Below are 15,019 nucleotides of genomic sequence, written 5' to 3' on the forward strand. Positions count from 1 at the left end.
CCATAACACACCATCCTTTCTGCGTCCTTCACAAACAAACCTATTTCACATATCATGTTATGTTGCTGGTTTTGTGTTTATTATTTCTGCTTTCTTGCTGTTCAATTTTTTTGTTGCTGTCTGTTATTTTTGTGTTCCCTTAATTGCAAAGTGCACTGAGAGACCATGTCTAATGATGATTTTACACGTTAAATAAATTTGATTTGATTTGATTAACATATTTTTTATTGGGCAAGGAACTGTGCTTATTTAAAAAGAAGACTCTCGTGTCTCTCTCCTAGGTTTCCTCGACTAATTAAAGAGGCGGTTGCTAAGAGATGACTATCTGTGACATTGGTGAGAGCCTCTGATGCCGAGCAGCCTGAAGCTCCAGGATCTCCTACCTCCACGCCGCTGTCTGTACTGTACCTGGCTCATGTGAAGGGCGCGGGAAAAACGCTCTTATATCAATAGACTCACAAGTACCATGGCAGCTATTACTGCTCCCTGTGCCGCCACCATCACCACGGCCACCGCGGTGGCCCGAACTGCATGGCAAAGGGAAGGAAGCAGCGACAAGGTGAGCAAGCGTGAGAACGTGGATGTGGGACAAAACACTATCGTGGAGAAAACCTTTGAGTTCTTCCAGATGTGTGACACGGAGAACAAGGGCTTCATCACCCGACGTGACATGCAGGTAAGGATGCTGATACAAGGGTGCAAAGTTGTGCAAAAACTCCCCTTTGTTGCATGAAAGTAATACAAATAAAATAACTTAAATGATGTCATGTAAGCTTAGAATTTATTGATGGGCTTACTGCTACAGAAAATAATAGAAACTAAATTTTACCAACTTATGTAACTTGTGGGGACACCTAAATGTCAAAGTATCAGCGCTGTTTGGACTTTTTTTTTTTTAGCATCCACACTGTAAAGAGCATCACATTTCCACTATTTTGTTTTAGAGATAACTACTTATTCATCATGAATGAGCGTACAATGCAGGGGCGGTCTGTGCACTCGTAGATGATGCCGAACAGGACAGCGATAGGACATGTGCAGCTTATTCAAAGCGGCATAAAAGAGTGTGAGACACAGAGAGCCAGGCGGAAGCTTTGTCATGCAACCCCTCCACTCACATTATTGTGCAGATTCACTTGCCACTCGGATATTCATCCCTGCCGTGGCTAATCCTTTGATGAAGCACTTTTAGGCTCTCGCTCCGGGGTGCATAAATACACAGAGGGGAAGCTTTGATCTGGTGCTTATGATAATGGCTTGGAAATTTGATGGCGGGCAGGACAGAGGTCCAGTCCTCCTCACCTCAATTTATATGAGCGTCTGTAATAAAGAGAATAAAAAACAGTACTTAAAAGTAGCACTTGTTACTGTTAGATATATTTGTTTTACACTTTCCAGATGTTGTTCAAAGGTTGCAGACGATCTAACAAGAAAAGTGAGTGGTACTGCCTACATTTATGTGCACTCTTGACACAGTATTTGCACTCCCAATATTTTCACAGCTTAAAAGGACGCTTCACGCTGTGGCAACCAACCTGTTTTACAATTCTACTCTTTGCTGACATTAGGGATATGTTTTGCCAAGATAACACACTTTACAAGAACAGCTGATAATCGTACGTAGGTGCCACCCTGTCCCTCCTCTGGATTGTATGGGTCATCTCAGTCAACATTTGCAGCAGTGTAAACACAGCATAAAACCTGAGCTGCTTACAGAGGTGTGGCTGTGTTGGCTTTCCTTGTAAACTATCCAGCATGGTCACAAGGTCTTTTCGGGAGGGTTCTTGCTCAGTCATGTCTCTTTGGATTAACCCTTTAGATAAGGAGCAGCTGTCTCCCCTCTCAAACATTATCTTAGTCTACTTCAAATATTCTGCGAAAGGACTTTTGACAGTCTCACTTGAACCAACATCTGTTTCTATAGAGCTGCACAGTGGTCAATGATTGGAGACTGTACTGTAGCTGCACTGGGAAGATTCCAGGTGTTGATGTGTTTAACTGTAACAGTGTGAAGCACTGTGTTGCGAAAGATGATGCATAGGGGTGCAAGATTCAGAAAATTTCACGATTCAATTCAATATCTATTTTTGGGCTCAAGATTAGATTCAAAATCGATTTTCAATTCAAAAACAATTCTTAATACAAAGAAAAACTATTCACAGAATGTAAATGTAGTTACTTTCCCCATGTGACAGTACACACAGAATTAGAACAAAAATTAATTGATTTTTGGAATTCTATGAATCGATTTTGAATCTGTAGATACTCACACCCCTAATGATGCATGTCCATTAAACAGGCTCTGGTAAAATGGGAATGAGAACAAGGCTAATTGAAATATAACTTGCATCTTATTGTTATTTGTGCTAATTTTAGTCTAATTCTGACTGCTGAAAATAACTGAACAACCACCAACTGTTGTGTAGCCACTGCACTAATGACTGACCTTATATGTCTGAAGAAGCTGCTGTTGAAGCTACGGTATTGTTAATGCGCTTTAGGCTTTGTTCTTGCCAATAGCAGCTGCGTTTTGTGTCTTTTTTTTTAAATAGAGGCTGAACACCGAGCTCCCTCTCAGTGCGGAGGAGTTGGAAAATGTGTTTGATACCCTTGATTCCGACGGCAACGAATACCTTACCCTCGAAGAGTTCTCCTCCGGCTTTAGTACGTTTTCAGACTGTTTCTCTCCCTTTTTAACAATGCTACTATCATCAGTAGTTTTAGCCTGATGTTTTGATTGTGCGCCTGTTTTTGCTAGGTGAGTTTTTATCTGGTCAGAAGATTTCTGTGGAGGAAGACATGGGGGAGAAGAACCCCTGTCAAAGCCCGGCAGAGGTCCTGTACCAGACCCAGTGGGAGGAGAGCCGGGCAAGAGAAGAAGACGAGGATGAAGAGGAGAAACACTTTTGCATGCTCATGGAAAACCTCGGAGCCAACAGTGTCTTTGAAGAGTGAGTACGTTACTGTGTGTGTGTGTGTGTGTGTGTGTGTGTGTGTGTGTGTGTGTGCTTGTGTGTGTGTTCTTGTTTTGTTCCCACGTCATATCTTTGCTCACTTTGTTAACGGCTGCTTTGAGTCTACACTACGAATTTAGTGAACTTAGCCTGAGACTATAATCAGCTGTGCAAACTTAGAGACAAGTTGGAAGTTTCCACTCTCAAACAAAGCTGTTCCTGTGCTCCCTCTCTGAGCAACCTGTGCTCTGCCTCGCTGTATTAAAGTGAGACTGAATATTATCTGTTTTAATGTGATTTTTTTTTTTTTTTTTTGTGTGTTTAAAACATATCAGTGTTAAACAGTAGGATTTTCATTGTAAACATAGAGGCTTTGATGAAGAGAAGGGAGAGCATTGCAGCGCTTGGCAGCACTTTAACACCTATTTTATACAGTCTATGTTTAAAACTCACAGAAGAAAGTAGTAGCGTTTGTAATGCAGTTGGCTCGTTACATTAAATGAGAATCAAAGTCATTTAAAATACAATGAAAAAAAATCAAAGTTATTTAATAGTTAAATTGTGAACAAGGTGAATCTAGATCGCAATTTCATAATGATTAATCGTGCAGGTCTAGTTTAGACATTGCTTTGTTAGATGAAAAGATATATTGGATAATGACAGGATCTTATGAAATGCATGACTAGACTCACCTTTAACAAACAACTCCAACTCAATGCACACATGTACACAGTGACAAAGGTGGATGGCAGATGTACCCATCCTATTGGCTTCTGCCTGCCTAGTGAGCTTGAGTTGACATTTTAGATCAGATCAGTTTGTGCGGCACTAACTGGTTTTGATGTTTACCTGAGTTTAAGGGTAAGTATTTGAAACTGCTGAAACGTCTTCCAGGGATTTGTTTAACTTCCCTTACCTTCTCATAGTTTAAAGACCCATACCATTGTTTGTTATAACAGGAGTATAAAATTTCTATCAGCACTCAGATTGTCTCACTTCTGTTATGAATGCACATTTCAATGCCTAAATCATTGTTTATATTCAGTGTTTCAATCTTGCTGCCTCGTCAGTGCATTAGCTGCAGAGCCTGGATCACACAAAAGCACTCAAACAAACACTTATGGAATAACTTCAGATTTTTTTTGCAGCAGTAATAAATGGATTTTGTCAAGGCAAAGAACATCATGTTTGTGGCTCAGTGGTAGAGTGGTCACCTGCCAATTGATAAGTGGGTTGTTTGATCTCATGTCGAAGTCTAAAGAAGAATAGTGCGGTTCTTGTGAAACCTCACAACAAAGACTGCAAATGACATCAAAGTAATTGACACTTGTATACCCCTGCTTCTTACTTCTGTCCCATCAGTGCTGCTGAGGTGCGCAGTTTGTGGGCCCAGGTGCGCCGAGATGAACCTCACCTTTTATCCAATTTTGAAGACTTCCTGGCCAGAGTGACCTCCCAGATCATAGAGGCCAACCAGGAGAAGAGGGAGATGGAGAACGCCCTCGAAAGGTCAGCTGGGGGGCGTGCTATACTTTAGAGCTGGGCAATATTGACATCTATATGGGTCAAGATATCGTCTTAAATTTTGGATATCGTAATGTTATTATATGACATAAAGGTTGTTGTCTTTTCCTGGTTTTAATAATAATAATAATAATAATGATAATTCATTAATCCCATAAGGAATAATTACGAAATTTCCAATCTTTTGTAATTACACACATTACACAAAGACTTGAGTTACACACACACACACATGCTCGTACTGTGTGTGTGTGTGTGTGTGTGTGTGTGTGTGTGTGTGTGTGTGTGTGTGTTGTGGTGGTGTGTGTGTGTGTGTGTGTGTGTGTGTGTGTGTGTGTGTGTGTGTGTGTGTGTGTGTGTGTGTGTGTGTGTGTGTGTGTGTGTGTGTGTAACTCAGGTCAGGACTATACATGCACTAATGGAGAGATGTCAGAGTGAGGGGGCTGCAGCTGTCGATGGACAGGCGTCCCGAGCAGTTGGGGTTTGGTGCCTTGCTCAAGAGTACCTTGGCAGTGCCCAGGAGGTGAACTGGCATCTCTCCAGCTACAAGTCCACCACTATACTTTGGCCAGTATGGACGTGAACCGGCAACCCTCCGGTTTCCAACCCAACTCCCTACAGAATGCATTACAGTAGTAATTTTCTGAATTTACCAGACTGGTTTAGCTGTACTAATATTTATGTATTATGTTCGTATTATTTGCCTTTACCCACTTAGTCATTATATCCACATCACTGATTAATACTTAAAATCTCATTGTGTGAATGTTTTGTGAACGCACCAATAGTCAACCTTACACGATCGCAGCAACATCAACATTAAGGTATTCGGTCAAAAATATCGTGATATTGGATTTTCTCCATATCGCCCAGCTCTACTATACTTCATGAATTAAAATTGTGTTAATCTAGGCAGTTGGCCACTGTGTGGGGTACAAACTGTACATGGCACATCATTGCATCTGAATTTGATCCATACAGGAAAGCAGCAACGCACGATGATGAGATCCAGCGCCTTTATGTGGAAATGGAGCAGCAAATAAAAACTGAAAAAGACAGGATTGTGCTGCAGGTAAAAACCTGTTAGTGAAGTCAAAGTGTATTTTCTTTTGTTGATCATACTGTATATCATCATCATCTTCCTTCTCATCACCCTTGCACTTTGTCGTCCTGCTTGTCCTCTTTTATTGCCGCACTGAAGGACTACGGGCGCTTTCTGTCTCGCAGTCAAGACCTGGAGCTACAGCTGTCCGCTAAGGAGAAAGAGCTGGATCAGCTCTTTCAGAAACAGAGAAGGGTAAGTAAGAGATAGCAAAATGATTTCTCAGAAAGTGCACTGCAGTAGTCACTGTCTCTGAGAAACCTTTCACACACACTTTGTCACTTCAGTTATTGCTTAGTGAAATAAAGCTGTCCAAGGAGCAACACATAAGAGAAACATTAAACAAAAATGATAGGGAACAAAATGCTGTAAATGTGCTTGTACGGTCTGTTATTTCTGAATACAGTTATTTCTAATTAACAGACCGTTGCTAGGAGCAGTTCAGATCATAGACCCTTTTTAAATACAAATTTTGTGTCAAATTATTGATTTGTTTAGTAAGTAGCCATGTAATAAACAGGACAATGTAGAGCGAGTGGGACATTATGGATTTGAACCTCTCCTGCAGTAATGACCGGCTCACTCTACATTATCCCTTACTTAACTTTATATTATGATTCAAGTGTTCTTAGAGAAATCTTGGCTTCTGCACCTGCTCTTAAAATCCTCAAATTAATCTTTTAATATATGCCTTGTCACCATGGCTGTATAACATAATGGGCCGGGAGTTTGACCACTTTATTCTTGCCATACAATTAACATTTACAATTTACAGAATAAGTTCTTTAAGAATAACTTTATTATCCAAGCAAAATTTTATTTTAACTGAAATCTCCCTAATCTTATTGATATTTAATTGAATTGAAAATGTAATTTGGGAAATCAGGGTTTCCCACAGTTTGTGGTGCGGGGGGGGAACTTGGTACACATATGAAGCATGTCAAGACATACAAAAAACATAATTGGAACCAGACCCTAAACCCAACAGGAAGTCCACTATTTTGAATGGAAAGTTTGAAATTAGTGTGAAAGTAATATTGGTTACACCAAAAAGGACTGTTCTTCTTTTCACAGCTCCTCATCACCGGTTTTTAATAAATCAGTTGTTCAGCCCAAACAAGTTCCTCCCCGAGGCTATTTTTTACAGCAGCTCCGTACGGAGCTTAGCGCCGCCCAAGACATTTGTGATTGGTTTGAAGAAATGCCAATAAACTTGTGTGGACTAGCTAGACCCTCCTCCGCAGCGCTGTGGAACAAGGTGTGGAGGAAGCAATGTATGTTTAGAGCGAAAGACTAGATTGTGTAAATTTGCACCACTAGGAGTCGCTAAAGTCGGACATTTTTATCTTCCTGAATATAGTGTTATAGATTGTTTTATGTCGATGTATTTAGAGATGGACACATGGTTCAGTAACATTTTATGAAAAGTCAGTACTGTCTCAATAAATGGACCGATCCTTGTGTGAAGCCTTGGCCTAAAAAACATTAAAGAACCCTGACCTAAACCTAGGAAATCCCAAAGTATCTGTACGTGTTTCTTTTTTTTGACTCCAGTTGGAGAATCAGTGCCAGAAGCTTCAAAGTGAACAACATGTGGCCAAGGTGGAGAACGTAAAACTGAAGCACACGAATGAGGAGTTAGCGCGGGAGCTGGACCACACCAGCCGGGAGCTGGCTGTGGCCCAGGACCAGCTCAATCTGCTGCAGGAGCAGGCCACACAGCTTCACGAGGAGAAGGAGATGTGAGTGGTAGCTCTTTTTACTCACTCTGGCTTCTTTATAACGTCCACCTTGACTATTTGGCCTCCAGTTTTTATGTCTTGCTCGTTGGTCAGGATGCAATCACATTGTGTTTGCTAAAAACAAATGGAGAGGCAGAAAAAACACACCGGCGTGATGCAGACTTCATTCACAATGTATGTTGTCAATGAACACATTTTTGCCTCTAATAACCAGCCTTTATACCAACCGACTTTCACAAATTTGGATCTCTATGCTGTCATCCCACTCTAACATATTTACATAGTAATGCTGACAGACATAGCAATGATGGCTGTCAAGTTGCTTTGTCTTAAAATTATTTTCTCATTAAACAGATTTCGCTGACAATTCTTATATACTTATATACTTCTACATTCTATTAAATCTATTTAAATTAAAAGATTTCTATTAAAATCCTAATCTTCCTTCCCGATTACTAAAGTCTGTATATCTGTCTGTCATAAAGGCTTATGTTTCAAATGCTGTGATACAGTATCTTACAGTAAGTAAGCATCAAAAGACACTGTTTGTGTCATATGCACTTACTCTGGTCGATGAACTCATTTTGCATTTTCTCTGCTCTGGGTCGTCGTATTTATTACTAGTTTTTTAATAAAGTGTAACCACAGTGCATGCTGCGTCTGTTTGGTCATAAAGTATTTGCAATAAAGGATGCGTTGTTGCCCAACACAGTGAAATATACAGACTGACCGAGGGACTGCAGCGAGAGCGAACCAGCCTCCTCAAACAACTGGACCTTCTGAGGTATGGATCTAGAGGAGCAGCTGTTCTGGCTCTGAAATCATTTATTTATTCATTTTTCAATTTACTAAACAAACAAGGCTAGGCGTTCAGACTAAGAATGGCTTCAGCCAGTTACACAATATTTACAATTGTGTAAAATTTAAATTTTATGAATAGACTTTAGGTTCTCACTTTCTCTTTATTTCCTTGTATCCAGGGAAATAAACAAACATTTACGAGATGAAAAGGACATATTGAATCAGGTATGTACTGTTTATTAAAGCTAGATTAATACACTGTATTTTTTAAATGTCCCCTGTCACCTGTCCCTTCTTCATGTGTCCTCTTATAAAAGACGAGAGAAATGGAAAACAAGATGTAAGTGACAACCAGAGCCACCCCAAACGTTACATGGAACACTGAATCTCATGCTGCAATATGAATAAAAATCTTCATTTCTGCAGAATCCAAAGAATTCTAAGAAAACACCAAGTTTGAAGCAGAGGCCTTCAGCCAATGTTGTGAAACGCACAAACACAAATGTCTTCAGAAGGTAAACCATCACCAAATGTCATTAGACTTTGCCACAGTTAGTGCAGTAGATGTTCTGTTGCTGTGTTGGATCTGTGTTGTTTCCATTAGAGCTGTAGTGTGGGCTCTAATGAGACTTTGTATCACCAGTGAGGATGAGGAGGAGCCGACGCCCAGCTCTGTGAGACGCAACCTAGCCAATGGCTCAGGCCAGTCCTTCAACCTGGCAGAAACCAGAGGGCACCTCCAGAGGATCATCTCCATTGAGGAGGACCACCTCCCACACTTGCTCCAGAATGACTGCCAGGCCCAAAGCCCACTGCAGGAGTATAGTGAAGGAGAGGACGCCTCGGACAATGATGAGGATATCGACTTGGTGATGAGCAATATTTACCTGTGTGCGTCTTCTGCCCAGCAGCAGAAGTCGAAGGGAGATGTGGAGAAAAGGGAAACCCCCACATCTCCGAGGGTTCAGCCTGTTGGCAAGGAGACCAGCATACATGTAAGCTTATCCAGTTATATACTTTATCCAAAGAAAGCCTGACAAAGACCAACCTTTTAACTATGTGATCAGCATTTAAGGAATACATAGTCCATATCGATCGATTTTCCGAGGCAGTCAGCTATTTAAAAGTTGTGTGTTCACTTCATACTGTCTGCTGACATTCATCCTATCACTATGGGTTACTAACGAGATCACTGTCCATTCAGTCTATATCCGATGTCCGTAACCTTCTGCATTGAATTCTAAATCCTACTTGGGGGGCTGTGAGCTAGAGCCTAACAATCGGAAGGTTGGTGGTTCAATCCCTGACCCTGCATCCCAATGTTGAAGTGTCCTTGCTTAGCTGGACTGGGTCCAGTCTGAGTTGTCTGTTGCATCCGGTGCAGTTTTCTACAACAGATGGGCCGTCTCCGTCTTCATGACAGTACACAATCTCTGGGGCGTTTAGTTGACAAAGTCCAAACAGGACACTGTTCTTCTAGTTCCAGTGTTAAGTATTCTTTAGTATAAAAGTTTATTGATCTTTGAAAAGGTGTTCCTGCATTATTATGCCAATATCATTATATTACATGAAAATGGTCTCAGATTGACAATGTTGTCATTTATCGCAATCATTTCTGGGACAATGTTTTGTCCCGCAAAACTTTTCGTGACAAGCCTATACATGGCATCATTACACGAGTCATCCACTTAACTTATTGTTTAAAGTGAGATCCCATAATTACCCTTTAATATTTGTTATATACTGTATATATCTTGTTTCTTCAGGAGGAAGATGGTCCTTCGCCGCCTGACCGCCTCTTCAAGGTCGTCCTGGTGGGGAACTCCGGCGTAGGAAAGACCTGCCTCCTTAAGCGATTTTGTGATGACTGCTTCCATTCTGGCACTTGTGCCACTGTGGGTATGTACAGTGTAGTTCAAACACACCCTTGTTAGTTCCTGTGGGCAACGGCAACTAAATACACCCGGCCCTGTTTGTTGTTGACCTAAGGCTCTGTATGTGTTTGCTTACAAAGCACTGGTGAAAAATGTTAAGTACAGCAGTGTCAGCAGAGAAAGGACAGGTTAACAGACTGTATATAGCCGGAGTTAGTTCGGCGTATGTAGAACATACAGTATATATTTTAATGGTTTAAGAGAACACAGCAGCTGTTGTATTCATCAATAAAAGGTTTCTCAAATAAAAAAAGTTCCAGTTTCTTCCATTCTGATCATTTTTTTTATACAGTTAACAATAATAAAAAAAATGTGCTGATTAACATGTTCTTGTGCGTGTGTGTGCGTGTGTGTGTGTGCGTGTGTGTAGGTATAGATTACAGTGTAAAGACGATAGCTGTGGACAACAGCCAGGTGGCACTGCAGTTGTGGGATACAGCAGGACAGGAGAGGTGAGGCGAGGCATCACTGGGAAAAGACATCATCACATTGGAAAAGCTTTAATAATATACTGCATCAATACTTCAGCTTCAGCTGTGGCACTTTGATAAGATTACTGTGTACCGCTGCTTTCTTTAAGAGTCTAGTTTTATTCCAGGACGTTCCATTGAATCAGTAGTTTCCTTGTAAAAGTTGAAATACATGTTCGAACGTAATTCCCTTCAGCGAGTTCTCATTTGAAAAAAACAAATTCCTATCTTTTAACTTGCGACCAGTGATAACACTTCCTCTTTTCGTCTACTTCCCCTTCTCCTCCGGCAGATATCGGAGCATCACCAAGCAATTCTTTCGCAAGGCTGACGGTGTGGTTGTGATGTATGACATCACATCCGAGCAGAGCTTCACTGCTGTCAGACAGTGGCTGACAAGTGTAAAGGTGAGACCGTAACAGTCACCCTACGCCGCACACATTTTCACAGAAAACACCACAGAACAAATCTCTGGGTTTTACTCTGGGTTTTTGTGCCATAGAGAGCCAAAGTTCCGCCCCTTCCATTTGCCTCCATTGGACCTAATGTTTGAAAAATTTAAAAAAATGAACGTTGGTCAATGGCGAAAGACTATTTTCTGGTCCTGATCGACATGTGCCTTGGTTTACACATATGTTTGTCACAGTTTGTTGTTTATTGTGAGATAGTAAAATGCTATGGGAAAATACGTAATTAGACTGACTACATTTCCAAGTCCCTTACCTGACGTCACCATTTTCCCTCCACTCCCTTCCAGTAGCTGTAGTACTCAACATGACCCCATTTATAATGGTTTTCACCTCTTCTGCCTTCATTTTGAAAGAAGACAGACTTATTTCTCTGGTGATGTATATTGAGATCTAATTCACTAAGCTATCTTACACAAAACCTAACGTTCAACTTCTTTACGTCAAATCGTTTATCTCTTGACGTGTAACATTATCTCTTAAATTTACACACATGATTTGTGAATGAACCAGACCAAAAAATAATTATTATCTCTCATTGACTCCCTTTCATATTTTTTCGAAAGATAGGTCCCATGGACCGGCAGTTGAAGGGCGTCACTTCAGCTCTCTACTCTATTTTAATTCCCTACAGCAGTTGGGTAAATGTCGAATACATATTTCAAAGTATATTAATGTTGAAGATATAGGACAAATAAAAGTCAGTTGCTGAACTGGTTTACAGCGATGCTTCTATACACCACTGGCTGGTTTCCCACTGGGGAGCCAGTACTGGGAAGCTGGTGGTCTTTTAACTGCAAAGGACTCTTTGAAGATTGGTTTCTTTGAGTCTGTATTATTTGATTTTTCTTCTTTGACAGGAGGGAGCCGGCGAGGACATTCCTGTCATGCTCTTGGGAAACAAAACGGACAAGGAGATTGAGAGACAAGTTCAGAAAGAAGTGGGCGAAAGACTAGCCAAGGTCTGTTTGTCTGTTATAGCTGCTAAGCTTAAAGGTGCCCTGCCAAACGTATTTCATTACTTTGTGGTAATGTCTCAAGTTCTGGCATGGACTCTGTCACATTTTTTGTGGAAAGAACAAATGCCTTTGTTACCTTGGTAACCTTGTTTCAAGCCATTCTAGCGTGGTATAGAAAGCCTGCAGGAAGACTCAGCTCCATTTGTGCCAGTTCTTATTAACATTCAACGAGCTTTTCTGCTTGACTCTGATTGGCTAACAGCTAGCCAATGAGAGCCTGGCTATCAGCATCCTTAACCCTGCACAACTGGGCGAGCTCATGAATATTAATGAGCTCAGGCAACATGATGTCAGACTGACCAGCTGTTGTAATTGGCCTGATGTCTCCTTTAATTTCTTTTCTCTGACTAGAGCTGACAGAGGAGGTAGCAGTTCATTTTCCCATTCACAAACACATATGGAACTAATATATTTCAAAAAATGCAAGTAAAAACGGTTTTATGTGGCAGGGCACCTTTAAGTTTCTAATCAGTGCCTAACCCGTCAGGCCACAGGAAAGTGGTGTTGCTTGTTTTCTTTTTTTTATAAAATGAAGAAACTAATTACTGAAGAGAGTTTTATGTAGAAGCAACTCCAGTAAGATTATGAGGTTGGTTTTTGTTTATCATCTTTCTCTGATGTGTAATGTACTTTCTATGGTGACTGGAAAGGAGCACCATGAGAATTTAACAGCTATTATTATATTATTAATATGAATATTATATTATACATTATTGACTCTAACCCTGATCAAAAGTTGAAACATGTCCTCCTCTTTTTCAGGACTGCCAAATGATTTCCTATGAGTGCAGCGCCTGCTCCGGACACAATGTGGTGGAGTCCATGATTCATTTAGCCAGGTGAGCTGAAGTAAAGGCCTCAGTGTGGGAGTTCATGCAACCGGAAACCAAGTAAAGCTTCCTTTTTTATCAAAAATCTTGGAAAAATGTGTATTTATGCAGCTACAGTTTTTTTTGGAGGCACATGGCACTTAGATATTTTTCAGTCAGGTTTTAAAGCATTTCATAGCACTGAGTCTGCACTTTTAAAGGTTTTTAATGACCTGTTTTTAATAACGGATTTTGGTGATTCAGCCATTTTAGTGCTTTTAGATCTCACTGCTGCTTTCGACACAGTTGACCACACAATTCTACTATCTCGCTTGGAAAACTGTGTGGGAGTTTGTGGGACTGCCTTAAAATGGTTCCAGTCATATCTTTCAGGGAGATGCTTCTTTGTTAAAATGGGGGACTCTACCTCATCAACTGTGCCTCTTAACTGTGGAGTCCCCCAGGGATCTATTCTTGGTCCTATTCTTTTTGCACTGTACCTCCTTCCACTTGGAATAGTTTTTAAAAAGCATGGCATCTCTATCATCTTTATGCTGATGATTGTCAATTATATACCAATCAAAAAGCCGGAAGGCAGCTCCCTGAACCCCTACTAAACTGTTTAAATGACGTCAAAGCGTGGTTAGCCCAAAATCTTTTAAAACTAAATGAGAGTAAAACTGAGATCATGCAGTTTGGTCCCATAATTCTATGTAAACTTGGGCCCCCTCAGTGATTTTGTGCATCCTGTTGTAACTAACCTTGGGGTAAAAATAGACAGTGATTTTAAACTTGACAAACAAATAAATGAGTTGTGAAATCTAGTTTTTATCATCTTGTCTTTAGCCAAAGTTAAAACCGTTTTTGTTTTTAACAGTTTTGAACAAGCTATACATGCTTTTATTTCTTCTCGTTTAGACTACTGTATGCACTTTATATCGGTATAAGTCACAAAGCACTTTCACGTTACAGTTAGTCCAAAATTCTGCAGCACGTCTTTAAATGGAACTAAAAAACTTTTCTGTGGCTGGACTAGACTCTGGAACGCTCTGCCCTCATGTCCGAACAGCCAACAGTTGAGTGTTTAAGTCTCGTCTTAAGACACATTTTATTCTTTGGCTTTAACTCCATGTGAGTTGTGTGGTGCCTCTGATGGCTCTTACGTTTTATTGTATTTTAGTATTTAGTATTTTTATCTATTTTTTTAACTTTTTAAACCAGATGTCTTATTTAGTTTTTTCCATATTTTACATTAATTGTTTTGTATGTTTGAGTTTTCTGTGCAGCACTTTGGTAACTTTGTGTTTGTAAAATGTGCTATACAAATAAAGTGGATTGGATTGGAAGTAACGTCGCTTTCACACCCCGAGTCCGCTAGACTCGCTGCAATTCAGGAGTAAAGTTACAACATCGTAGCATTTTTCATTTGGTTTGGTTAATGTTCACACTGCACTTTGTCAAATGCGCTAAATATTGTTAACAAATGGCCCACGGTCGAAACGGTCGCTTGTTTATTGGACAGAATATCCAGAGTGAAACTCTCCGACACTTCCTGGTCTTAGAAATAATGGAGCAACACCAAATTTATAACGTCTTGGGGTTTCTGGTTTTGCTTTAATGTTTTTAAATGAAGACGTGTGATATGAGCAGCTGACCACACAGCGAGTAAAGAAGATGATGATGTGTTGTCACACAGACAACCAGCGGGGTGTGATCATAGCTTCTGCATCTGAAAGTTATCATCCCTCGAATCATATAGAAGTCCGTACTTGTGTGTAAGGTTGAGATGAGTAAGGTTGAGAAGATGTTTTTGGTTGTTTGGTACGCTCCAGAGTCTGAATGAGCTTTCACAGCACCCCAAACGAACCAACTGTCCGACGGTCCGCTTAAAACAACTTAAGTTTAAAAGCAACCTATGACTAAATAAGTATCAGCTGTCTGCTTGGACAGTTTCAAAATGTTACTTTACTCAAATAAGGCTTTATTACTGCTCTGCATTACGGTTCTACTCTCAGGGATCGCTCCATGCTGTGACAATACAGCAAAACAGCATTTAATACACATCAACATGACAAATACGCAGTGAAACTACCCCCCCAGCATGAAATAAAGCCCCTACAGGTTTCATACAGGCCTGATACACACAGAGCAGAACTGCAGCATGTGCAGGTTGGATGCAGTAGTAGTAGTAGTAGTA

At 40.5% G+C, this 15,019-nt stretch overlaps 1 protein-coding gene and 1 long non-coding RNA gene across 2 annotated transcripts in view; one reads left to right on the forward strand and one right to left on the reverse strand.

Annotated features, from left to right (window-relative positions):
- Positions 1-11,609, reverse strand: part of LOC116694248 (uncharacterized) — a 15,435-nt gene extending 3,826 nt beyond the window's left edge. Inside the window, exons 1-2 of the long non-coding RNA XR_004333092.1 lie at positions 11,510-11,609; positions 8,091-8,098 (exon numbers count right to left, since the gene is read on the reverse strand). This is a non-coding gene — a long non-coding RNA (uncharacterized LOC116694248). The remainder of the gene's footprint in view (positions 1-8,090; positions 8,099-11,509) is intronic.
- The window catches only part of cracr2aa (calcium release activated channel regulator 2Aa), a 29,580-nt gene that overhangs the window by 5,544 nt on the left and 9,017 nt on the right, over positions 1-15,019 (forward strand). The window contains exons 2-17 of the mRNA XM_032523851.1: positions 282-676; positions 2,553-2,664; positions 2,759-2,951; positions 4,317-4,463; positions 5,460-5,550; positions 5,680-5,775; positions 7,135-7,322; positions 8,035-8,106; positions 8,303-8,348; positions 8,550-8,638; positions 8,767-9,118; positions 9,890-10,022; positions 10,428-10,509; positions 10,820-10,934; positions 11,855-11,956; positions 12,776-12,852. Coding sequence (XP_032379742.1) covers positions 467-676; positions 2,553-2,664; positions 2,759-2,951; positions 4,317-4,463; positions 5,460-5,550; positions 5,680-5,775; positions 7,135-7,322; positions 8,035-8,106; positions 8,303-8,348; positions 8,550-8,638; positions 8,767-9,118; positions 9,890-10,022; positions 10,428-10,509; positions 10,820-10,934; positions 11,855-11,956; positions 12,776-12,852 — 2,105 coding nt within the window. The 5' untranslated portion in view covers positions 282-466. The remainder of the gene's footprint in view (positions 1-281; positions 677-2,552; positions 2,665-2,758; positions 2,952-4,316; positions 4,464-5,459; positions 5,551-5,679; positions 5,776-7,134; positions 7,323-8,034; positions 8,107-8,302; positions 8,349-8,549; positions 8,639-8,766; positions 9,119-9,889; positions 10,023-10,427; positions 10,510-10,819; positions 10,935-11,854; positions 11,957-12,775; positions 12,853-15,019) is intronic.

This window comes from Etheostoma spectabile, chromosome 8 (assembly GCF_008692095.1).
Source record: "Etheostoma spectabile isolate EspeVRDwgs_2016 chromosome 8, UIUC_Espe_1.0, whole genome shotgun sequence".
Taxonomy (NCBI): domain Eukaryota; kingdom Metazoa; phylum Chordata; class Actinopteri; order Perciformes; family Percidae; genus Etheostoma; species Etheostoma spectabile.